The 24,668-nt window shown below is 49.6% G+C and overlaps 1 protein-coding gene across 7 annotated transcripts in view; it reads left to right on the forward strand.

Moving 5' to 3' along the window:
• Nucleotides 1-24,668, forward strand: part of NEO1 (neogenin 1) — a 192,217-nt gene that overhangs the window by 163,018 nt on the left and 4,531 nt on the right. For 2 of the 7 annotated variants that reach the window (XM_058665446.1, XM_058665448.1), the window contains exons 16-26: nucleotides 87-182; nucleotides 2,231-2,406; nucleotides 2,509-2,647; nucleotides 4,861-4,968; nucleotides 6,136-6,330; nucleotides 6,951-6,983; nucleotides 9,564-9,632; nucleotides 11,650-11,797; nucleotides 17,541-17,779; nucleotides 18,087-18,179; nucleotides 21,296-21,454. In XM_058665446.1, coding sequence (XP_058521429.1) covers nucleotides 87-182; nucleotides 2,231-2,406; nucleotides 2,509-2,647; nucleotides 4,861-4,968; nucleotides 6,136-6,330; nucleotides 6,951-6,983; nucleotides 9,564-9,632; nucleotides 11,650-11,797; nucleotides 17,541-17,779; nucleotides 18,087-18,179; nucleotides 21,296-21,454 — 1,455 coding nt within the window. The remainder of the gene's footprint in view (nucleotides 1-86; nucleotides 183-2,230; nucleotides 2,407-2,508; nucleotides 2,648-4,860; nucleotides 4,969-6,135; nucleotides 6,331-6,950; nucleotides 6,984-9,563; nucleotides 9,633-11,649; nucleotides 11,798-17,540; nucleotides 17,780-18,086; nucleotides 18,180-21,295; nucleotides 21,455-24,668) is intronic. The other 5 variants (XM_058665450.1, XM_058665452.1, XM_058665447.1 and 2 more) reach the window with 3 other exon arrangements.

Consider the following 24,668-nt stretch of genomic DNA (forward strand, 5'->3'; position numbering starts at 1 on the left):
AAGATGATGCGTAGTCACCCCCAAATGTAGAAAATTCCACAGTATTCAATTTCTAAAAGTGTGTGTGTGTTTTTTCTCTCCACCAGATCCGAACTCCCACTACGTGATTACACTGAAAGCCTTTAACCACGTGGGCGAAGGCATCCCTCTATACGAGAGCGCCGTGACCAGGCCCCACACAGGTACAGCAGTCTCTCTGTCACTGCCCTCTGCCTGAGAGCAGAGGGCCACGTCCATGGAGGTCAAGGCTGCGGGCTAGCAGTGGGAAAGTGGGCCAGCAGCGGGGAAAGGGCCTGATTTGCCATTTGCAGGATGCTGATCCCATCTCGGGAGTCATTCTGTGTGTTAGGATCTAGAAAGGGTACTTGGGAGAGGATCGGTAGTGACCTCCCATCTTCCGAGCTGTGTGCATTATCACCAGAGTCGATCAGCATACACAAGGCCCTGCATGTGTCCCGGGCCATGTTAATGAGTGGATATAGAGGGTAAAGCTAGCGGGTGGAGCAGATGTGCTATCTGTCTAATCAGCGACACACTTAACCTGAGACCTGTGAAAACAGTTTTACAGTTAACACACGTTTAATGTGACGTTCCTAGAAGTCTATGAAACAGCTGGTTTTGATCGCAGAAAGTTTATGGAAGTAAATAATATCACAGTGTAAAGTTCTGCAGAGAGTGCTAGAAAACTCACAACAAATCAGAACCGCTCCCTTCCGTTTGCGTCCCAGAAATCTGGATGTGCAGTCTTCCAGGTGCTTGGTATGGCAGTGTAGACACAGCAAGGCTCTCTCTAAGATAACTCTGTTCCGCTGCATGGAAGCTTCTGCTCAGACCTGTGCTGCCGTGTCGTCCGGGGGGTTCTGTCTGCTGCTCCTGTGTGCTCAGAATTTGTTTAGAAACAGCATTAGTATTCCAGAAAGAAAAAAAAAGAAACAAGGTCAAAAAGAGAATATTTAAATAAGTAGTCTGCTACCTTCTTAAATTAGCTTGTAATAGGAGGAAAAGCAATTTGAAGTGATTTTCTTTCATCCACCTTAAAAATAGCCTGCTGCTAGGAATGTTCACACACACACAAAAAAATGTTCCTAAGTCATGGAACCCCGCCATCTTGCCCAAGAGCTGATCCTTACAGAAAAATGTTCCCCGAGTATTCCAGTGATTTCTGCCCCAAGGGTGTGTTTTCTGCAGCCGATCTGCATGTGTTCTGACAGCCTTGGAACAAAGCCATGGATTCCAGCCTGGGGTGCTGCTGGTGTTTCTTGTCCTCACTGAGCAGGAAGTACACAAACAGAGACTATCACTTGAGCTTGACAGTTCTCCATAAACAAAACCTGTACCATTTCAGGTTTTAAGTTAGAAGGACTAGCGCCTATCACCATGTGGTAAGGCCTGAATTTAGTCAGCCTGTGTGCACTTTGAAAGGCCTAGGGGCACCTAACTATGCTGCCCCGGGCCACTGACCCTTGGTGCTTCTTTGCTCATTGTGACTCTGTGGGCCGGTGTAGGAGAAGTACCTGAGTTCAGGAAACCTGTGCCACTTGTCATCTCCAGGTGAGTCCCATCCCTCATGGGCGGCAGCTCACCTGGCTTGAGGATGGGTGGTACCCGGTGCTTCCTTCTGTTAACCTGAGACCCAGGACACACAGATAGGAAGCCCTCTTACCCCTGCTACCAGGTTGGGACTCAGCCCCAAGAGTGAGATCCTAGGCCTTCAGTGGTAGGCACTAACAGATGGGCTCCCAGAACTTGAGCCACACTTGCCGAAGTCCCACAACAGACCAGGAGCTTTCTAGGCTTTTTCGGAAATGACAGCCTTAATGTAGGAGCAGCTTTTGTCTTTCCATGATCCTTTGGGGAGAGGAGGTAGGATCTTTAAGTGATTTTTAGGAGAATTCAAGTGTGAGTAATCCCGTATAATCACTGGATTATCACACTTCAGAACGGCACAGTAGATGGAGAATGTGACTAATTACCCTCCTCTCAGTGTCTTCCTGGAAATTTTCCCTGAGAGATCACAAGTGGAAATTCGCTTTCATGTGGATAATGTTTATCAATTAACTCTGGATTTTCTCTCTTTTTCTCCATTTCTCACCTTTCATTCCATTATATTACCCCTGCATTTCCCTTTTACTTTTGTTTTCATTAAAATGCCACTTCCCTTTTTAAATTCCCCTCTACCCAGACACTTCTGAGGTTGATTTATTTGTTATTAATGCTCCATACACCCCAGTGCCAGATCCCACCCCCATGATGCCACCCGTGGGAGTTCAGGCTTCCATCCTGAGTCACGACACCATCAGGGTCACCTGGGCGGACAACTCGCTGCCCAAACACCAGAAGATCACAGACTCCCGCTACTACACGATCCGGTGGAAAACCAACATCCCAGCCAACACCAAGTATAAGGTACTTGCACATCCCTTCTGGTGAAGAAAGGGAACCACCAGTGCCCTCTCTTCTTAAATCCCTTGATTTCATGGGGTCGTTGTTTTTTTTTTCCCCCTCCAGAATGCAAATGCAACAACCCTGAGTTACTTGGTGACTGGTTTAAAGCCAAATACTCTCTATGAATTCTCTGTGATGGTGACCAAAGGTCGAAGGTCAAGCACGTGGAGTATGACAGCCCACGGAACCACTTTTGAGTTGGGTAAGTGTTCCTGGTCATGGCTCCTCTTCCTCACAAGATCAGAAAGGCAGGGCAGGCTGCAAGTGTTGTGGTGCATTCCAAGTCACACGTTCTCTGGGCAGCTGCCTTTACCAAGGGAGGACCTGAGTGTGTGCATGAAAATGGGTGTGATTACAGGACAGCGTGAACCACTGCCTTGGGAGTACAGTAGTTGCTGCTGTTGTTTCAGTCCCTGTTCACAAACACGAGCAAAAGGAGACTTGAGTGCAGCCCAGGTCAGCCAGAGGTACCCACTGTGTGGCCGTGAGCAGATTGTCCACCCACTCTGATCTCAGCTTCTTCCTCCCTAACCGAGGGGAATAATCCCTGCCTTTTGTGCTCCGTAGAGTTCTGTGAGCAGCTGAGAGAGCACAGAGTAAACTGTCTGCCCAAGCATGTGTAAGGGACTGACATGAACCCAGACTGCTGCTCAACGGAGACAGTGGTGAAGTGCCTGTCGGCGACCAAGCAGTTGTCGGTTCCATACCTGCTAGAGCTACCTTGCAGCTTCCCTAAGAAACAGCAAGTGACTTTTCAGCTCTCCCATTGAGATGTTCTGGGTTGTCTACTTGTGAGTAGACATGAGAGGGAAATTAAAATGAGAGCAGCTACTAGGGTTGCATATCCCCATGGCAATATGCCTACTTCTAAACCCATCCTTCTGCCTCCTCTGGGGCATTCCTCGCTTGGGAAATCTCTGTGTAGCCTAGCCTCCTGTTTCCCTTTGTTTTGTATATGAATAATAAAGACATGGAACTATGCATTCTCCCGCACGAGAAGTTGAACAGACTTGAATTTGCTTTCCTTGCTGGTATTTTAAGAATGGCTTTTACTTTCCTCCTAGCCCATTAGCTGACACCCGAGGTTATATTTCCTGTTGGGATGTTTGCATTTCATGAGGCTTCCTTGCAGTGTTGAGCAAAACAGGGACATTTTGAGAATGTACTTGATCTTCTCAACCTTAACGTGAAATCACTAGAAATGCACCACTGTTCTGATCTCATTGGGTTTTCTGTCATATGAATAAGCTTTACTTTACAGTGATAGCGTCAATACTTGGCAGTATGTTTTGGTTTTCGGGGGGTTGTTGGGACACCGTAGTTCAACTACCTCTTGGAACACACACATCCCGTTTCAGAGTGTCTGATTCAAGTCCCAGCTCCTCCACTTCATTTCAGCATCCTCATCCTACACACCTGGAAGACAGCAGGTGATGGCACAAGTGCCTGACCTGAATCCCTCCCACCCACAGGAATCCCAAATGGAATTCCAGGCTCAACCCTGTCTGTTGCAGGCATTTAAGAAGTAAACCAATCATGAGATGAAAATTGTCTCTCCCTCCCTCCCTTTGCTTCCCTCTCTCTTTTTCTTTCTCCCCAACCATCCTGTAACTCTTCCTTTCAAAAGTAAGCCTCTAAAATAACGATAATGGGCGTGACGCGTGTAGCCTAGCAGCTAAAATCCTTGCCTTGCATGCACCAGGATCCCATATGGGCACCAGTTCATGTCCCAGTGGCCCCGTTTCCCATCCAGCTCCCTGCTTGTGGCCTGGGACAGCAGTCGAGGACGGCCCAAAGCCTTGGGACCCTGCACCCATGTGGGAGACCAGAAGAGGCTCCAGGTTCCTGGCTTCAGATAAGCGCAGCTCCACCCATTGTGGCCACTTGGAGGAGTGAGTCAGTGGACGGAAGATCTTCCTCTCTGTCTCCTTGTCTCTGTATATCGTGACTTTCCAATAAAAATAAATTTTTAAAAAAAATAATAATAAGTCCTGTTTGGCTGAGAGAGCCAACCATAAATGAGAGGAAAAACCACTGCTTTGCCCTTGAAAGTGTTCCAACCAGATCATGCCTCCAGTACCTAGTTCTTGTGTCCTGGTATGTGATCAGGGTGGTGCTGCTGCCTCAGTCAAGGAGGCACTGTCGGTACTATGCCTGCCTAACCACATACCCAGACGCCCAGCCCAACCGCCAGTCTGTGTCCTTAGAGTGATTTTTTTTTCACTTTGTATTAAACGTGTTGTTTAATACATGCTTAATACAAAATCAGGGAGCTGATTTTAAACCAACTGAGTCCTCTGAGACAGGAGGCCTCCCTTTCTACCCCTTTGTTGTAGCTTACAGATGGAAAGGGTGAGGAAATGATGAATTAAATTGCAATGGACAGGGATTGCTGAAAGTGCTGTTATTTTGTAGTTCCTACTTCCCCGCCAAAGGACGTGACAGTCGTGAGTAAGGAGGGAAAACCCAGAACCATAATCGTGAACTGGCAGCCTCCTTCTGAAGCCAATGGCAAAATTACAGGTAAGAGATCTTGGTTTGGATGTCGCTCGGTGCCCTGTTCCCACCTGGCAGAAGCATTCCAGGAGAGCATGGTACTGTTGGGAGCTGTGGGAATTGAAGGCTGACTCAGTCATTCTGCGAGCAGTGTGGGTTGTGACCGGCATCAGGATTGGAGCAGGGTTGTGCCCTTTGCCCGCAGCAGGCATGAGCACAGCCATGCTTGTACCACCTGTGGGACTGATGCCAGTGGGATGCAGCAGACAGCCTTTGGCTCCCCTGGGACTTGACAGATGAGTTTATTTTCCCTGGGCAAAAACATTCCTTTCTTTCTTTGCCCAAATGACCAGCTCTGGAGTCATATCTCCATGCTGCCTTCTTCAGCATAATAGGCAGCAAGTACACACATGGATTCTACTGTTTGACCCTGAATCTAGTGAGTCTTTCAAAAAACCACATTAGATTTTTAATTCCTTGGTCCCCTGCTTTAGGATCCCATGTCCCCACGTGCTTATCAGAAAAGTGAAAGGTGGGAAATGGCCAAAGCCCCTGCAGGGAGCTGGGATTTTTCCTGGGATTAAAGAGGACCTCCCACAGTGAAGAGGACACTGGCCTTCTGGGCACATCAGCAACCAGCCATTCTCAGAGCCCAGCTCTCCTCCGTGTTGGAGTCCCTCTGTGTGGACGAGGTGGCTTCAGCAAGTGAAGAGTTCCCTAGCAGTGTGCTGCTTTGAGCTTCTGTGAGAACCCCTTTCCATAGACACTGGCCTCCCCCTGTAAAATAATCACAGGTCATTTGGTCTGGGCTAGACTCCAGAACCCTTACCTTTCAGAACCCACAGTGGAATGACATGTCTAGGAGGTGGGCTTCCTGCCTCTGCGGTGGGGAGGGATTGCCCCCTGGTGAGAATATCAGGTGACTGTTGCCCCAGGCATCCCGCACCCAAGTCTGGGGAGCCTGACCTGCTGCTGCTGTCATGGGAACTCACTTGGTGAGTGCTAGCACAGCAGGGTGGCCATTGTTGATTTTCAGAACCAGTAATTTACACTAATGTAATCTTAGACCCTAGAGGGTACCTGATTCCAGCATCCTGCTGTGATATGTAAATAATGTGTTAGACACACACAGACTCACTCATTGCAAGAAGAAAACCAGAAATGAAGTGTTGGCCTGTTCACTCTTCTGTACAGGTTACATCATCTATTACAGCACGGATGTGAACGCCGAGATACATGACTGGGTCATTGAACCTGTCGTGGGAAACAGGCTGACTCACCAAATCCAGGAGCTGACTCTAGACACACCATACTACTTCAAGATCCAGGCCCGCAACTCCAAGGGCATGGGGCCCATGTCTGAAGCCGTCCAGTTCAGGACACCCAAAGGTAACACTCAGACTGAGTCTCCTCCAAGTTTCTAGTAAGGGCTGCTCTGATGCAGCTCAGCTCTGCAAGCAGAGGCCATGGAAGACATGCAGGTGCCTGAGAGGAACCTGTGAGCCACCATGTGCAGATGGACCCTACCCACTGCTGACCGCCAGCGCTCCCCAGGTCGCAGCCTGGCCGTGTCCTTCACAAGGGTCCTTTGGCTATAGGCCACAGGCAGCAGATAAACCACAGCAATCAGCAAGATGTGGCTGTCCTGGCTGCCATGCAGGGTGACCAGCACACTAGAATGATGGGTGTTCCCCTCTCGACACATGCAGGTTCTTGATCCAGAAGGCTGATGTGTGTGCCTCTATAGAGAGAGGTTGAAAAACTCCAGATAAATAAGTGAAGATTAAGTTTTAACTCACCAAGCGACCTTAGGCCAGTAAAATTCAGTTGGGAGCTGAAACTCTGGAAACACCGAAACCCTAATTTCTTTTCTGTTAGCATTAAAAGCAAGAGTTGGTTTGTTTGGAGGTGTTGGGGGTTTAAGTTTTTTCCTTTGAATATTCTGCTGTCCCACCTTCAAGCTTGTGATCCGTGCTCTTGTTTTTTCTTCCCTGTGCTTGGCCTGTTAGCGGACTCCTCTGATAAAATGCCCAATGACCAAGGTAAATGTGTAGACGGCCTCTTTCCTTTTCTCTCTTTTGTGACCTAGTCTTAGCTTTTTATGCTTTTTTTTAATTATTCATGAAAACAATGCCATGTTTAAAAAAAAAAAAAACATGTATTTGTTGGCCCAAAGTGGAGTCGGGTCCATGTTTGTGGTACTTGGGATATGTGGAAAGCCAGTGAGTTCCTTGGGAGCCTGCAGCCTGAGGGAAGCGGCGTTGATGAGGGTCGGGTTGTCCTCACATCCTGTGACAGTGGTATGTGTTGAGTAGAGACAAGGGCAGTCATGCCTGGCTTTTCCTGTTCATGGCATGTGGAGTCTTCCTACTGTCCCTGGATGAAGAGTTGTAATCAGAGTATGTGAACTCCCCATCTTCCTCTCCCTATACAAACCAGCCCTGTATCTATATACATTGTGTGACTTCCCATGGCTGTCTGTAACCAAATTTATTTTTGGTTTTTTTTGTCACCAGAAGCTTAATTCAGAGCAGCTCATTTTCCATTTCTTCCCTTCAGTACCCATATACTAGGTTATTATAAAAAAAGTATAAAAATTATTTAAAATGGAATTTTGGGCAGCATGGGAACTCGGTGTCACCGATCTTGAAGCCCTCCATCCGTGACCTGTTCCCTGGGGCAACTACAGTCAGTCCAGCTCTCCTTCGTGAAGCTGGTGTTCACCGAGAAGGAGCACCAGGAGTAGATATGACACTTGCTCTCATGGATTCAGACGGTGTTGGGAATGCAGCACATTGGGGTGTTGTCCAAGGGCAAGAAGTCAGAACCTGAACTATTGAGTTTGTTTTCAGTGAGTCATTACAAATGTACATGTATGAATATCCCAGTACTCCACGGGCATGTCACAGAACCTGAGTGTACTCACTGTCCTCTCACCAACCAGTATCATTCTTGGGTAAACCCCAAGGTTTGAGTTGCTGGTTAGGATTGCTGGTGCGAGGCCCCTCCTTGGGGTTTGGTGCTTACAGTTTATAATACAGGAATACAAAGCAGCCCATGTGCAAACAGTGTGTGTTCTGTATGACTTGTTCACACAGTACACTTCCGTGGGTAGATTGGCTCAAGTGTAGATTGTCTGATAGCACCACACCCTTCAATGCCAAGAGCCTCACAAGTGCTTCCATCTTGGCAGCTGGACCTCATCACACTGAAATGCCAGTGACAAGTCAACTTTAGCTAAGTCCCTGGGGAGAGGCATTGGCTCAAGTGTGGTCAGTGGAAAGGTTGGACTCTCTGAGATAACTTCCAGAAGGGGCCCTGCAGGATCCATCGTGCTCTTTCCCTCTGTCCAGGGTGGGAGTGGGTATTCACCCCTGGAGACTCACCATCGTGTACACTGGACACTGGCTATGCATAAGGCAGTATTCAAGACGCGCTATGCTATTGTTTCCATTTAAGCCCCACAACAGTTTCATGAGGAAGGTGCAATTGTTATCCCTGTTTGACCAGGGGAACTGAGCCCCAAAGGAGTGCTTAAGTCTCTTGCCCTTGGACAGATGGACGTAGGTGCTGGAGCCGGTCCTCACCTGCAGTTCAAACACTGCAGGCTAATCGTGCTGGGCAGTTTTTACATTGCAATTCTTTCAGCCGTCTTTTCAAGACAAATACTGTACTGCTTTCTGGCTGCCAGGCTTGGATTGAGGGTTATGTTTACTTTGTTGGGAAAGAGTTCCTTGTATTTGCTTCATACAGAAGTTCTTTGTATAAATGTGGAAAAGTTCAAGAGCAGAATGGGAGAGCAGGTGTTTGTCCTCACGATTCAGATGCCCAGATCCCACATCTCAAGTGCCTGGGTTCAATGCCTGCCCTCCCCCAACTCAGGCAAAAGATCTGTGGACTGCTGAGTTTCTTCCAGCTTCGGTCCCAGCACAGCCAAAGCCTCTGCAGTCACGTGGGAAGTGAAAAACGTATGAGTGAGTGTGCTAGTCAGTCTATCTCAACTCGAAACAAATAAAAAACAACCAAAAATAACAAATGTTGGCAAGTGTTGAGGGCTGCTTCAGGGTGACCCTAAGACTGAATGAGATCAGCAGCCCCACTCACAAGAGTGGGCGACGGTGTGCTCTGGGAACCACTGGAGGGAGGCCTGTTTCTCTCCTTTGGCTGTTTGCTGGCTGAGCAGGAACCAAGAGCCTGGGTTGCGCCACCACTCAGAGCAGCTTCGTATTGCAGAGGCACCTGGAACATGGTGGGTGACACCTGCAGGCCGGAGCAGCCAGGCCCGGTTCCTTGGAAGGGAGCCATTCCTGAGTGCGGACGTTCACCTGCCTGGTTCCCTTAAACCCTTTCCCCAGCAAAACGACTTCTGCCCCAAAGCCTCCTAGCAGGCCTTCAGGAACAGCTTCGTGGGCTGCGTTGTCACCCCGGAACAGCAGAGTGGCAGAGCCATGGTGCAAGCCATCAGCCCTTCAGATCCCTCACTGCACAGAAGGCATGCCTCCCTCGCTTCCCGTCCCTTGTGTGCTGCTCCATTTTCTCAAAGGCAGAGTAGACTGCGTGCTTTCAGGTGAAGAACGCACGGAGCTGGCAGTACGCTGCTCACCTGTTGTCCTCTGCTTCAGCCTCAGGGTCTGCAGGAAAAGGAAGCCGGCTGCCGGACCTGGGATCCGACTACAAACCTCCAATGAGCGGTAAAGGCCTTCTCGTGGCTTTTTTTGTCCTCCTGGGGATGTGAGACAGTTTGGCTGAAATCTAGGTGTCTGATGTCTGCCAGCATGTTGACCTGTTTCCTTTTGTTCAGTACATCTACCGTTAAGTGTTTTCTGGCACATTTGCTGAGTTTCCAGGAACTCGTTCATTAAGGATCCGTAAATAAAATCGGTTTCCCCAAATATACCTGGCCAGAGATGAGGTTAGCTCCCTGCAGATGATGATTCTTGTCCCCCACTGCCTCCAGAAAAGAGTTAGCATTTTGTTTTCAAAAATAAACTAAGCGGCATTCGCCATCGCACAAAACAAGCCAGGAAAATACTTGGCAATCTTCAGGTTCTCCCAGCACTGCTCAACATTTTGTTTGTTTTTTTAAACTTTGGAGATTCTAGGACGTTCTTTCCAGTGTCCTAGCCATCGTAAGAGTTGGCTTCTTCCAGACTGGTAAGGACCCCACCTTCTGTAAGGATACCATCATTGGTAGGCTTTGTTCTGCACAAAGTCACATTGGACGCTCCTGTCCCAGCGACAGGAAGGAGGGGAGCCAAAAAGGTGGAACAGAGCCAGTCTGTGACAAGCCGAGACCAGTGCTGAGTAAGGGAGTGTCACCATGAGTGACAGGGCAACTTCTCAATGAAGAAGGAGTGGGAGGCTGAGAGCATGAAGCCTGGAAGGAGTGCCTGTGGAAAGCTGAGAACGAGCCCGGCCATGGTGACCTCGATAGCCTGAGAAGGAAGCTTTTGTCCAGCTCCAGTGTCAAGAGTCTAGGACAGTTGGGTAAAAACTTGCCACCCGCTACAGCAAGCGGTGCCTGGCCTGCCACGTCCCCCGCACCCCTGGTTCAGCCCCGCTGATGACTGCAGAACCGTCCTGAAACGGGACACCAGGACATGCTTTCCGTTTTGTTTGGCTCCAGCTCTGATTTTAGCGAAGGTTACTGTGCACAGCTGAGGTTTCTTGCTGTGGACCTTGTTCTCAGAACTAGAGAGAAAAGCAGTTGAACCAAAAGGTGGAAGAGTAAGCCCTTAAACCCTGCTAAATCAGCTCCAGCTTCAGCGCAGGGTAGCCTGTAAGATGGCTGCGTCAGCGTTGGAGGACAGCTGATCCAACCTCAGGCCGCGGGCTCCTGCAGTGAACATGATTTGGCTCAGCTGGGCCATGTGTGGGAGTCATTTGAGTCTTTCAGGAACATAGACCCCCAGCGCAGCCTCCCTGACAGGAGCCCCCTCCCCAGTGCCAGCTGGTCACACAGTTCAAGTCACCACCATGTTATGTAACTCCGGTGGGCAGCTGGGGAAGACACCACATGTTTATGGCAGATCAGTCTGTGTGGCAGAGTTTACCATGTTTTATGTTAGCAGCATGTGTGACTTAAATAATGAGAAGTAAATGATGAGGAAAGCAAAAGTCCCCGATTAAAAAAAAAAACCTGTATCTCAACTCATTAGTTAATAATCTATGCCTTTATTGTTTGTTCTGCCCCCAGCATGCACGTCTTTGCTATCCACCACTGCACCCATAGTGCCTGGAGAGGTGGTTGGTCCCAAGTACCACTTAGTGAGCTCCTGCAAGTTAGCACACATGGTCAGGCCTTGCAGCCGAGGCAGTTACCACTATGTTTCCATGAGTACAGATTGTATTTCTCAAGTGATTCTTTTCTATATAAAATCTCAGACACCTGCATATTGCGGAAAACCATGCCTTGCTTCATGAATGTACATTTTAATAATGGTTTTGAGTCACGTGGGCGCCAGTGGGGCAGAGCCCTTTGTCCGCATCTGACATTCTTTGGTCATCCCTGGCCGTTAGGCACCTCACCCACCCTCGTCCCCAAGCACCCACTCGGGGCAGACTCAGCTCCGGTCTGCTGTCTGTGCTGTCATGCCAAGACCAGGCCCAGGGAGGAGCGCCACAGGCTCTGCTCTGCTCTGTGGCAGACCCTCCTGCTGCCGCTCCATCTGTTCTCCAGGTTCACTGTGTCCCGTTCTCCCCGTGCAGGCAGCAATAGCCCTCACGGGAGCCCCACATCCCCGCTGGACAGCAACGTGCTGCTGGTGCTCATCATCTCCGTGGGCGTCATCACCATCGTGGCCGTCGTCATCATTGCCGTCTTCTGCACCCGGCGCACCACCTCTCACCAGAAGAAGTAAGGACTCGGGTGTCTTTGTGACTTCCATCTTAGCAGTGGCACAGAGCTGAAGCGTGCAGGACGTGAGAAGCAGTTTTATGTGTCTTCAGTGGCCTCTCTGGGGACCTGGCTCCCTCAGAAACAGTTCCAAAGGGACCGTGTACCAGGTCAAAGCTAGAGGTTGGGGAAGCGAGGCAGAGGTGGTCAAGGCCTTGCATCCTCCCCCAGAGGTCTGAAGGGACAAGGAGAATGGTATGGTCAGAGGACTGAGGTGATAGAAAGCAGGAACCGATGGCAGCAAGAGTAACGGAGCTTTTGCCAACACCCACTATCACACTGATGCAATAGATGGGGTCCACGTAGCTCATCCTCAACTCACAGAACCAGGCAGAGAAGATGTGTAGTTAGGAGAGCAGAGACCCCTATGCCACCATGAACCGGACAGGTCCCAGGCAGAGGTGGTCCCTATGCCATTGTGAACCTGACAGGTACCAGGCAGAGCAGAGGTGGCCCCTATGCCACCGTGAGCCTGACAGGTCCCTGGCTGAGGTGGCCCCTGTGCCACCGTGAGCCTGACAGGTCCCTGGCTGAGGTGGCCCCTGTGCCACTGTGAGCCTGACAAATACCAGGCACAGGTGGCCCCTGTGCCACCATGAGCCTGAGGGTATAGAGTGCCCAGGTTCCAATCTCCCCCCACTCCCAGTCCCAGCTTCCTGCTGATGTGCATTCTAGGAGACAACCGATATTGTGTATAATATATAGGTTTTTGCCACCCATGTGAGAGAACCTAGACTGAGTTTTCAGCTCCTGGGTTTAGCCTTGGTTCAACCCTTGCTGTTATAGGCATCTGGGAGTCAACCAGTGAATGGAGTGTGTCTCTGTCTGTCTCTGTCTCTCTCTCTTCCCGCCCCCAAATAAATGAAGTAAAAATTTAAATATATATGTATTTTTTAAGCTTTATTTTTATTGGAAAGGCAGGTAAGATTTCCAGAGAGAAGGACAGAGAGAAAGATCTTCTATCCTCCGGTTCACTCTCCAAATGGCTGCAATGGCCAGAGCTGAGCTGATCCAAAGTCAGGTGCCAGGAGTCTCTTCCAGGTCTCCCATACAGGTGCAAGGTCCCAAGGTTTTAGGCCATCCTCGACTGCTTTTCCAGGCCACAAGCAGGGGGCTGGATGGGAAATGGAGCAGCCAGGACATGAACTAGCACTCATATGGGATTCTGGAGGAAGCAAGATGAGGATTTAACCATTAAACCATCATAATGGGCCCAAAATATGAATATAATTTTAAGGAAGTGGTCCCAAGTAGGAGTGGGATCGTGTTATTGAACAAGAAAGGATTATCATCAGTGTAACAGTCTTCCGAAGAGATCAAATGGCTGAAGTCTCCTGGAATATCAAAGTTTGTGGCTCAAGTGCTGCAAGAGCAGATAGCAGTTCCTTTCTGCTATATGCCTGTGCTTGGTGCAATCTTTCCACTGCCAAGTGTGAGAGAGTCCCTGACCCCGAGTCTCATTCAGCTCACAGATCTCATTTGACCTACCGACCCAGGTCAGAGCTTGTATCTGTCCTGACCACATAATGAAGAAGGAGATTTCCAAGTTACTCCTAAAAGCAGAAACACAATGTGACTAGTAAAGGCAACTTGAGCTATAGTATCAAAAAAAAAAAAAAATGAGGGTGTTACTTTATAAAGGAGAGAAATTCACAGCTTTGAGCTTTACGGTCCATTCAAACTTTGGTCCACACCAAGCAAGCACACCATGTGTTCACTAGTGATGGATTTATTGTCAGTGTACAGGGCAGGTATAAGAGTCTCTAATTGCTTGAAATGACTTATTATTTTCTTGTGTTATGGTTGAAATGTTTCTTCCTTTTATTAGATAGATTGATTTGGATGGCAGAGCAGCTGAGTGAGAGGGAGAGATAGAGAGAGATCTTCATCCACTGATTCACTTCCCAAATGCCTGCCCCAGCCCTGCGTTAGCCACATGAGTGACAGAAACCCAAGCCCTTGACCATCATCCACTGCCTTCCACTTGCACTATCTAGTGCTGGAGAAGTTGGGAGTAAAGGTCTCTGTTGTATCAATAAGAGCTTTTTGGTTTCTTGTAAAGGGGATTGTTTCATGTCATCTGACACTCCCAATTTGCTTTTCAGTGCTGAAAATTTCTCTGAAAAACCTCAAGGACTATGGTTTTTCTGCCCTAGAACTTCTCTGCCAGCTTGTTTGCTTGCCATTTCACATTTGTCCATCTTGGTGAATTTAACTGTATCTGCTCTTAGGAATGTCTCAAGGTTTTTATTTTAAAAAGAATCGAGGGCCCGGCGTGATAGCATAGTGGTTAAAATCCTCGCTTTGCATGCGCCGGGATCCCATATGGGCACCAGTTCTAATCCCGGTGGCCCTGCTTCGCATCCAGCTCCCTGCTTGTGGGCCTGGGAAAGCAGTTGAGGACAGCCCAAAGCCTTGGGACCCTGCACCTGCATTGGAGACCCGGAAAAAGCTCCTGGCTCCTGGCTTCAGATTAGCTCAGCTCCAGCCGTTGCGACCGCCTGGGGAGTAAATCATCGGACAGAAGATCTTTCTCTCTGTCTCTCCTCCTCTCTGTATGTCTGCCTTTCCAATAAAAGTAAATAAATCTTTTTTTAAAAAATCTTAAAAACCAAAGTAACAGAATTCCCTTAGTGTCTTGAGAGCTTTCAAATTCAACATAGATTTTAAAAATGAAGCGCTGAGCCTTTAGGAAGATGAGTTGGGAAGAACCCCTCTACTCCGCATTTCAGTCTGCAGGTGGTACAAATTTGGGTAGCTCTGTTCAGATCACTGTGAAGGGGCCGATATTCAGCCTAGTGACACAGATGCCCATCCCCTCGCGCTGGAGCCTCTGAGTTAGAGCCCCAGCTGCTGACTGCAGCTTCCTCACAGGCTGAGAGCTTGGGAGCAGTGGTGATGGCTTAAGTGATTGGGCCCCTGCCATCTGGGTGGGGACCCAGACTGAGTTTCCGACTCCCAGCTTTAGCCTGGTGCGCGCGCACACACACACACACACACAGTATCAGGCTTCTTCACACAGATGCAGTATCAGGAGACACACACACACACACACTCACTCACTCAAGCTTCTACCCTAAAGAATCTCAGCCTTGGAATCAGTAGAGCGTGGGTATCCTCTGCGTCCTGCTGTCGGTGACAGAATCACGGACTAGCTGAGCTGGCTGGAGGGGAGATCTCTTCTTGCTCGTGGTCTGGAGATATAGGACCTAGCAGACACATCTATGGTGGCTTGTTGCCGGCAGAGTCCCAAGGCAGCAGAGGACATTGCATAGGGACCACCTGTATCTCTTCCCATCCTGTCCTGAAAATATTCTTTCTGTCTGTCTGTCTTTGGCAGAAAGGACGAGCAAGAGAGTGCCGGGGTTAGTCTAGGCCAAAGGTGGGAGCTAGGAACTCAGTCCAGTTCTCCCATGTGAGTGACGGGAGCCCAGTTACTTGAGCCATCACCTGCTTCCTCCCAAAGTGCGCATTTGCAGGAGGCAGAAATCAAAAGGATAGGTACTTGGACAGTAGGTAAACCCTGCCGAATGTCTACCTGAGCTCACAGGTGACCTCCGTATTCGTCCCCCCGGTCTCCCATCAGTGTAAACGGAGCCAACCCTGTGCTGCTTTCTAACGTATTCTCTTCTCTCACATCCCGGGCTCATGTGTTGCCTTTCACAGCCCCTGCTGCCCTCCCCCTCTCAGACACGGACATTTGTGGCCTGCCCTCCCCCTGTGCTTGGCCTTCCACTAGCCGTCGTCCAGCACCTCCCGCATGCCTGTCTCTAGCCACAGCCTGTCCTGCCGAGTGTTACACTGTGCACCCCGTGGCCTCTCCCACAGCCCTTGAATATTTTAGGGGCACTTCAAACTCCAGATGTCCAAAACCAGGACTCTTAGCTTCTTGGACAAACTTACCTCTGCCCCATTCTTGCCAGAATTAGATAGTGGCTTAAATCAAAAACCTTGCTTTTTCTTTCACCCCACACCCCACTCCGCATCCATTGATTCTCTTAGTTCTGTCATGTCTACCCCTGCTTCCATCTCCACCACCCACAACCCATCGGTCCTGGTTGATTTACCACCGTGGCATTCTAGCTCTTTGTCCTGTCATACACTTTTTAAATATATTTTATTCATTTATTTGAAAGAGTTAGAGAAAAGGATAAATACAGCTAGAGATTTTTCATCTCTGGTTTATTTCCCAAATGGCTGCAATGGTTAGGGCTGGGCCAGGCCAAAGCCAGAAGCGTGGAACTCCCATGGGGTCACAGGGGCCCAAAGCATTTAGGCTGTCTTTCACTGCATTCCCAGGTGCGTTAGCTGGGAATTGGACTGCAAGTAGAATAGCCAGGACTCAAAGCAGTACCCCAAGGGGCAGCTTAACCAGCCACAGCACAGTGTTGGCCCCTGCTGGGCACTTTGGATCCAGAGTTGGCCACCTTACTCTCCTGCCTGCATCTGTCCCATGGCTTCTCATTGTGCACAGGAAAGTACCGGCTGCTGGCGTTATTCCAAAGCCCTGTTTTCCCTGGCCTCTGACCTGCTCCCCACATTATCTCCCACAGTATCCTCTGGGTTCACTCTGCCCCGCCTCACCGCCACGAGTCCCCATAACGTACCAGGCTGTTGCCTCTGTGTTTCTTAAGGCTTTGACTAGAGCCAGTCCTGGCACTTGGAGCATGCTCCGTGTCTTCTTTAGGTCCTGGCTGAAATGTCACTGCTTCTCCTAGACCTTTCCTGTCCATCTTTGAGAGGTATCTGAACACACAACTGGTGACCATGAAGCTCAGAGCATTTTAAGATCATCAGTCAGTGTCTTCTACATCAAACAATAGCCTAACATACTTGGTGAGTGGGTGAATAGCAGGTGCTGCCGTCGCCCCCGACTGCCCAGCTGAGGTCCTGGTTAGGTCACCTAGAAGTCAAATTCCTCCTTTCTCCTGCCCGCTCCTCCTCCTCAAGCCCCAAGCTATACCTCGGCCCCAGGGCTGTGTTTCCACTAAATTCACCTTCTCTCTGCTAATGTGGGAAACTTCTACGGAACCTTTCGCTGCAGGGATTGACTTTAAAGAGCCATCTTCACTTCTTTACACTCGAAGGTGTCACAGAGCTGTGTTTGGATGTACCCTGGCACAGGCTCCTCACATGGCGCTGGCAGAGGAGAGCTCTGTGTGCTCTTCCCAGCAGGGAATTTCTTGCCTGTCGTTTCTGGTTTTGGGTGTGTGTGTGTGTGTGTTTTCTACCTTTGCTTTGAGCATCTTCCAGCAAGGCAGTTTTACTCCATTGACCCTTTTTGACCAAGGTGTTCAGAAAAGTTAAGTCAAAAAGGAAAAATCTTGGGCCCGGCATGGTAGCCTAGCAGCTAAAGTCCTTGCCTTGCACGCGCAGGAATCCCATATGGGGGCTGGTTCTAATCCCAGCAACCCCGGTTCCCATCCAGCTCCCTACTTGTGGCCTGGGAAGGCAATCAAAGATGGCCCAAAGCCTTAGGACCCTGCACCCACGTGGGAGACCTGGAAAATGCTCCGGGCTCCTGGCTTCGGATCAGCTCAGCTCCAGCTGTTGTGATCGCTTGGGGAGTGAATCAACGGACGGAAGATCTTCCTCTTTGTCTCTCCTCCTCTCTCTATATCTGAATCTCCAATAAAAATAAATAAATCTTTTTTTAAAAAAAAATTTTTAGAAAGGAAAAAAAATCTCTTCCTCTCATTCCCAGGAAACGTGCCGCCTGCAAGTCAGTGAACGGCTCCCACAAGTACAAAGGGAACTCGAAGGACGTGAAGCCCCCAGACCTGTGGATCCATCACGAGAGGCTGGAGCTGAAGCCCATCGCCAAGTCTCCAGACCCCAACCCCATCATGACGGACACCCCGATTCCTCGCCACTCTCAAGACACCACCCCCGTGGGCACCTCCTCGGACGGCAGCACCCACCAGAGGCGGAATTCCTACAGAGGTATTCTGAGAGCGAACACGCTCCCCCAGGAGCACTGGGTCACTCCAGTCAGAGGTCATGTCTCATCAGGCCTCAGCCTGGCACAGCCCACATCTGTGCATTTCCCTCCGTCCCTGTTGCTGGGCCCCTGCTGTTGTGTATTGCCGAGAATGCTCTTGCTTTGGGCATCCCCGCTTACAGACATTGTGCTGAGGCGTGGTATGGGTAGCCTGTGTCATCCTCATCGTGGTGTTTATGGGTCCCGAGTCCCCCAGGAGAGGCTGTAGCTGAGCTGCAGAGTGGCTGACCTCCGTATTTCCTGTCTTAGGACATGAATCAGAAGATAGCATGTCTACACTGGCTGGCAGGCGGGGCATGAGACCGAAAATGATGATGCCCTTTGATTCTCAGCCACCCCAGCGTAAGTACAAGCTTCACTCTGAGCCCGAGTGCCAGCTTCCCACCATGCTGGGAAGCAGCTGGGAATGATCTCTGGGACTCTGCTGGGTCCCAGTACAGTTGCTGTGTTTTGCATTGGTGTTCTCGTTCAGTGGCTGAGAAGAGGAAAGCCCGTTTCCCCAGTCTCACTCCAAGGCCCAGTGTCCCTGGAAGAGGGGGCTGAGGGACACAGGTGGGCGTCCAGGCCCATGAGGTCAGCAGTATGGAATCCTCAAAACAACATGCGCCAGCTCTCACTGACCCAGGCATCACTTTGGCAAACATGCAGATTGCTGAGCTCCCTGTAATAGTCCAAGTTCAAAATGAGTTAACTAACTAGAAACCAGAAGCCCTGGGACAAACCTGTTGTTTTTCATCAACTACTGTGTCACTGCCACTGTGTCTCCATCGACAAAGGAAGATGTTTTAAATGGCCGGGATGCCCCAGTGATGGGGAAGACACAAGAGCACCCTGTGCTTGGAAAAGTCCTCTTGTGCCCCTTTTGGGGGTGCCTCCCAGCATGTGGGTGTCTCCTATGCTCCCTCATACACATAGATACATAACATGTAAGCCACACAGACACAGACACATAAGCCACACACACCCGCCCCCTACTCACAGACACACAACCAAGAAAGTGCCAGATTACAAAGCTCAGCTTGCAGAGTGAAGCCCTGTGTGTTAACAGGCGCTTTCTGTGTAACTGACTTGCATGTGGGGTCTGTGGGGTGAGAAAGGCCTTGGCCCAGAGCCACAAATGCAGGAGTGAGGTAATCCACCCCAGTCGCTTTACATTTGTAACAAAATGGGAGCTTTGCTGCTTGATTTTTTTTGTTGTTGTTGTTGGTGGTGGTGTTTTTGTTTTTGTTTTTGTTTTGATACAGCTTCAATTCCTGCCTCAATCTACTTGTTTTTGAATTGTGTAGAATTTGACTTCTCTCCAGTTCCAAATTTATTACTTTCAAATAGGTTAAGGAAAAAAGGTGTTATACTAGTTTATCTTATTCCTTTTTTTTTTTTTTTTTTTTTTGATGATAATGGAGAAGAACTTCATGAGTCTATGAAATAATTTCATTTGCACCTTGCAGGTGGATGAGGAATAAAATTTTTTAACCCAAAATCTGAGACCTAGTACCCAGATAATGCTTATGGTCACAAAATCTGGGTCTGTGCCTGCTGCTGCATGCCAGCTAGATTTTGAGACCTTCTTTCCAAAACCCAGAAAATCCAGGAGCCCCTGTGTTCTGGGTCCTGGTAGGACACTGGAACCTGGCACCCAGCATGCACTCACCCTGGTCTGGGATGGCTGAGGAAGGGCTTGTGGGCCTCAGGTGAGGTACCCCAAGGGTCATGTTCAGAGTCCATTAATAACTGCTGTGTCCTCCTGTGTGGGCAGGCTAATGTTTTCATTTTCTATTCAGTTATTCAGAAAGACTGAAATGTAAAAAGAGTTAGTTTAATTTTCCTTTTGTGAGAGGTTCTGTGTACCTAGAATACTTTGAAACTGCTTCCTGAGTAAAACAGGAAAGCAGGAAAGGCTTTCTCCCTCTCTCCAGACTGGATTTTGAAAAATGCTGGTTCTGAAGCACTGCCTGTAGCAAAGCCCCGACTTTTCCCAGAAAAAATGTAGATGCCCCAAGGACCCAGGGACCGTTCTCACCAGCCATGGGCCAGCTGGGGCCTGTGGCGTCAGAGCTGGGGCCTGTTTCGCTCATCGGGCCCTGGACAGATGAGTCCTGGATGAACGTCTTCCTGCATTGCACAAGGCCAGGGCAGAAAAGCAGGACAGCCATTTTCCAGACTGGGATCTCCCTTCACGCAGTGCTGTTGGCAGGTGTCCCTGGAGACAGGGCATTCCGGGGCTGCACAGGACTCAGGGAGTCGTAGCATAATGCTTGCAGAGAACTTGCTCAAAGACACTCCCCCATGTTCCTGGTCAGGCTGGCCTGTTTACCTGTCTGGGGAATTTAAATCCTCAGTCCCACAGCAGCCCCAGGATGCTGGGCTTATTTTGTTTTCATCCCTGGGATGAACAGGGGCACGTCATGAAGGAGGTGCTTCATATTCCCAGAAAGTTGCATGTAGAATTAGTGTGTGGAAATGTGGATTCTACAGTAAATACAGTGAATTGAACCACTCCACCCTTTTTTTTTTTTTTTTGTAAGAGAGAGATGTCCTGTCCCCTGGTTTACTGCCCAGATGTCCTCAACAGCAAATGGAACTGCTTCTGGATCTGCCACGTAGGAGGCAGGGGTCCAGCTACCTGAGCGGTCATTACCTGCTGCCCCCAGGGCGTACGGCAGCAGAAGGCTCAGATGGAGAGTCTGTCCTAGGCACTCCAGCATGGAATGCGGGTATCCCAGTGACCTCACTACTGTGCCACATGCCTGCCCCAACGCATTTAAAAATGCAGCTGGGCGTGGCTGAGTCCCAGACAGAAAGCAGTGAGAGCAGTTCATTTTTTTCGGCACTAGGTTGGGACTCGTCTGTCTTCCTTGGAGATATGAAACCCAATTTAAATAGCTACTGAATTATTTGGCATAAGTACCCATAACATGACTCTTTCAGCAAAAAAAAAGGTTGACTGGACTAGGAATCATGTTCCCTGGGCCAGGATGTGATGAGGGAAGGGGGAAGTACTTATATCACTTGAGCAGCACAAAGAAAGTAGAACTCTAAGCCATTATGTGTTTGTTTATGGGTTTATATTCAAGCAGCTATTCTTAATAACTCAGGTAATCTGTGTTTATAATAGAAGAATTGCAAATATAGATAAGCCAAAAGAAAAACAATATTCTAATCCTGATTGCTGTTCCAGCAGAATAATGTTAGCATTTTTGAAAATGTGCATGGTCCTGTGACCTTTTTTTTTCCCAGCACATATGTAGACATATGCATAGGGTGGGGGGCTGTTCATTTTGTTTGTTTGTTTGTTTCTAAAATCAACATAAAACTGATGGCTGCTTGTTCGGATCCAGCAACCAGCACAGCCATGGTTGGGCGGTGGGAGGGGGAGGTGCAGCTTTGCTGTTAAACTGTGAATTGTGTGTGTCTGTGCAAGTGTGTTAAGCCTCTCTCTGTCTTGTGTTCATTCACAGCTGTGATTAGTGCCCATCCCATCCATTCCCTCGATAACCCTCACCATCATTTCCACTCCAGCAGCCTCGCTTCTCCAGCCCGCAGCCATCTCTACCACCCGGGCAGCCCATGGCCCGTGGGCACGTCCATGTCCCTTTCAGACAGGGCCAATTCCACAGGTGAGAGATGAGGGTCGAGCCAGGTGGCAACGCCTTCCACAGGAGTTGGCAAGTGGACGTGGGAAGGGCCTGCCCTCCTTAGAAGAGGGGTCTGGAACTTTGCTCAGTGTGACTGATTGATCATGCATTGATGTGCCTTTGTGAAATCCACAGGTTTTTCCTCCCAGAGTAGAGTGCTCAGTGCAGATGCCATGCTAGTGGATGGCAATAGCGAACCCCTTCTGCATCTTGATGAACTCATTGTATCTCCAGCAACTTTATTTCTTTCAGTCCTCCAACATAAAAAGGAAACTTGCCCTGGGTGATCTTCAGGCACCAACAGTGGTGACCTGTGCCCTGTAGGTGCCCTGGCAGTGGGAGGAGTCGCTAGGAAGGCTGTTGGGCATAAATCCCTTCTACCGTGGGAGGAGCAGAGGGTGTGAGGGAGTTGGTGCACGTGGCTGACTGGTTGCTTGTGCACCAGAATTAGGAAGAGCACACATGGATAGGAAGTCAGTATTTAAAGAAACTGAAGGCACTCAGAGCCCATTGCTCATGTTAGAAAACAGCACTGTCACAGTCTAACAACGTGGGGGGATGGGAGTGGGTGGGAGGGTCAGGGGACAGTAAATAGAATCAATGTGTTTGATCAACAGTAGTTGAAAATTAATCCACATTCTGGCTTTCAGTCACTTAAAACTGCCTGTTGGCAGTTATTCTGTCACCCTAGAGCTAGGTTTGGGGATTCTGGGAAATTAAACAATTTCAGGTGAGTTCCATTTGTTTTTAAGATTTATTTATTTTTATTGTAAAATCAGATACACAGAGAGGAGAGACAGAGGAAGATCTTCCATCCATTGATTCACTCCCCAAGTGGCCACGATGTCTGGGGCTGCACCAATCCAAAGCCAGGAGCCTCTTCCAGGTCTCCCACACAGGTGCAGGGTCCCAAGGCTTTGGGCCGTCCTCGACTGCTTTCCCAGGCCACAGGCAGGGAGCTGGATGGGAAGCAGGGCTGCCGGGATTAAAACTGGCGCCCTTATGGGATCCTGGTGCATGCAAAGTGAGGACTTTAGTCACTAGGCTACAACACCAGGCCCAAGTTCCATTTTTAAAAACCTCAAAAACTATGCTAGAGGTTTGGGTTACTGGTAACATCCCCCTCATTAAATTTCTTTCTTTCTTTCTTTTTCTTTTTCTTTTTCTTTTTAGTGTCTATATCTCATCTGCTTATAAGACAGGGAGAGAAAATTTTTCCATCTGCTAGGTCATTCCACAAATGCCAGCAACAGCCAGAGCTGGGCTGGGCCAAAGCCAGGAGCCAGGAACTCTATCCAGTCTCCCAGACGGGTGACAGGGGCCCAGGTACTTGGCCATCAGGCCATCATCCATTGCCTCCAGGCACATTAGCAGGAAGCTATATGAGAAGCAGAGTCACTGGAACTTAAAGAACCAGCACTGAGATATTGAGATGCCGGAGTCTCAAGGGGCAACTCGACCTGCTGTATCACAATGCCCACCAGTTGTTTCTCCATTTTTAAGGCTGAGGGGTCCCCTCGCGTGGTGGGTGGCCAGCTTTTCTGAGTGGATCAGTCTGTCATTTCAGCTCCCCATGACTGGGCTGAGGTGAAAGAGAGCGCCCACCAAGTCCTTGCCCATGCAGTCTGGTGTTCATAGATATCCCCTCTCCTACACAAAGAGCAGAGGAGGGGAAAGTTCATGGCTTACAATGTAAAAAGACTTCCTCTTTAATGACTAGAGGGGATTAAAGAAGGTAAATCTTCAAGGATTGACTGACTGAAGAACCATGTTTGAAAGGGTAGAGCAGGGGTCTGGATCTAGCCCCAAGTTTCTGCTGTGGTGTTTCCCAAGTCCTTGTGACCTGGAGCTGCCAGGGTGGCCCCTTCCCTGGGGGCATCAACTGTGTTGTCCCTGCCTGGTCAGGAGGAGCGCTTCCCAGGGGGTATGCATTTGGCCACTGAAGCTTGAATGTCTTCACGCTCAAGAGGTCAGTCAGGGAACAGGCCAAGTTGCTGAGTAGACCAGTGGTGATAGCCAGCACCGAAAGTTCCCTCACTGACAGTGCCACGTGCTGGATGCCCTCAGCGCTGTGCCACCCACACGCCCTGCTCTGCAGCTGCCGGCCTGGGCTCTGGCTTGTGAAGGCAGCCTCTCCCCTACTTAGCTCACCTTTCTGGTCATCTCCCAGGCCCTCAGGTGTTTACACTCAAGATGAAGGCAGATGAGGCAGCCCAGGTAGGCAGTGCCCAGCACTAACCTTGCATTTCTACCATTACTGGCTGAATGATCAGCACTTGAGCCACCTTTTGTTGCTCACTGGCCCAGAATCACTCAAGGACCAGCAGCAGATCCCTACCCATAGTGAAGGATTTAGCAAGCCTGAGAAGTAGGGTTGTCAGCAGCAGCGGCATCTTGAGACAGCTAGAAGTGATGGGCCTGCTTGGCCTAGCATAGCCAGCCACCCTTGGGAAGTGCAGAAGGTCTCATCCCAGGGACCCAGCCTCCAGCAGAGGAAGTGTCCTTCAAAGCCAGCATGGCTGTCTCAAGCATGAAGATGTGGAAGGAAGCGAACACCTGCACAACACCTAGAACCTTCCAGCCCCACTGCTGGGCTACCTGCAGGGTGGAGACATTAGGGTGCAGCAGCCAATGTCCACAGAGCCCTCCTCTGTCCTCCTGGCTAGCGTGCTGCCTCTGCCCACAGCATGTAGGGTAGCATTGAGCATGAACAGACCATGGAGCTGCCAGTGACTCAGAGCCTGTGCACGGGAGCCTGAGTGCCCCAACACAGGTTCTGTCCACTGGTTCCATGGGGGTGGGCAGACTGCTTATCCTCCTGGTGCATGCTAGGTCGCCCTGAGGACCGCAGGAGCTGAGACGCTAAAGTTTGCAGCAGCCGTGCGTCCTCCACAGAACTGCATCCATCATGCTGCACTGCACGCTGCTCTTTCACGGCCCGTTGAATCCTCGGGCGATTAGGTTACATTTTCACGGTTTCGTAGACACAGTGAAGATATGGAGACTCAGAGATGTGATTTTGCCAGATCTACCCGCTGGTCTGCCAGCGTTGGAGCCAGGTCTGTCCAATGCCAAGGCCAGGGTTTTTCTTACTCTACCATTCTGCCCTCCGACTACTCTGACCTCTTCTCATAACTGACGTCATGTTCTCCCTGAGTCTCCCTGCTCCGAGTTAATCTACCCTGTGCTTTTGGTT

The sequence above is a fragment of the Ochotona princeps genome, chromosome 6, assembly GCF_030435755.1.
Source record: "Ochotona princeps isolate mOchPri1 chromosome 6, mOchPri1.hap1, whole genome shotgun sequence".
NCBI lineage: Eukaryota > Metazoa > Chordata > Mammalia > Lagomorpha > Ochotonidae > Ochotona > Ochotona princeps.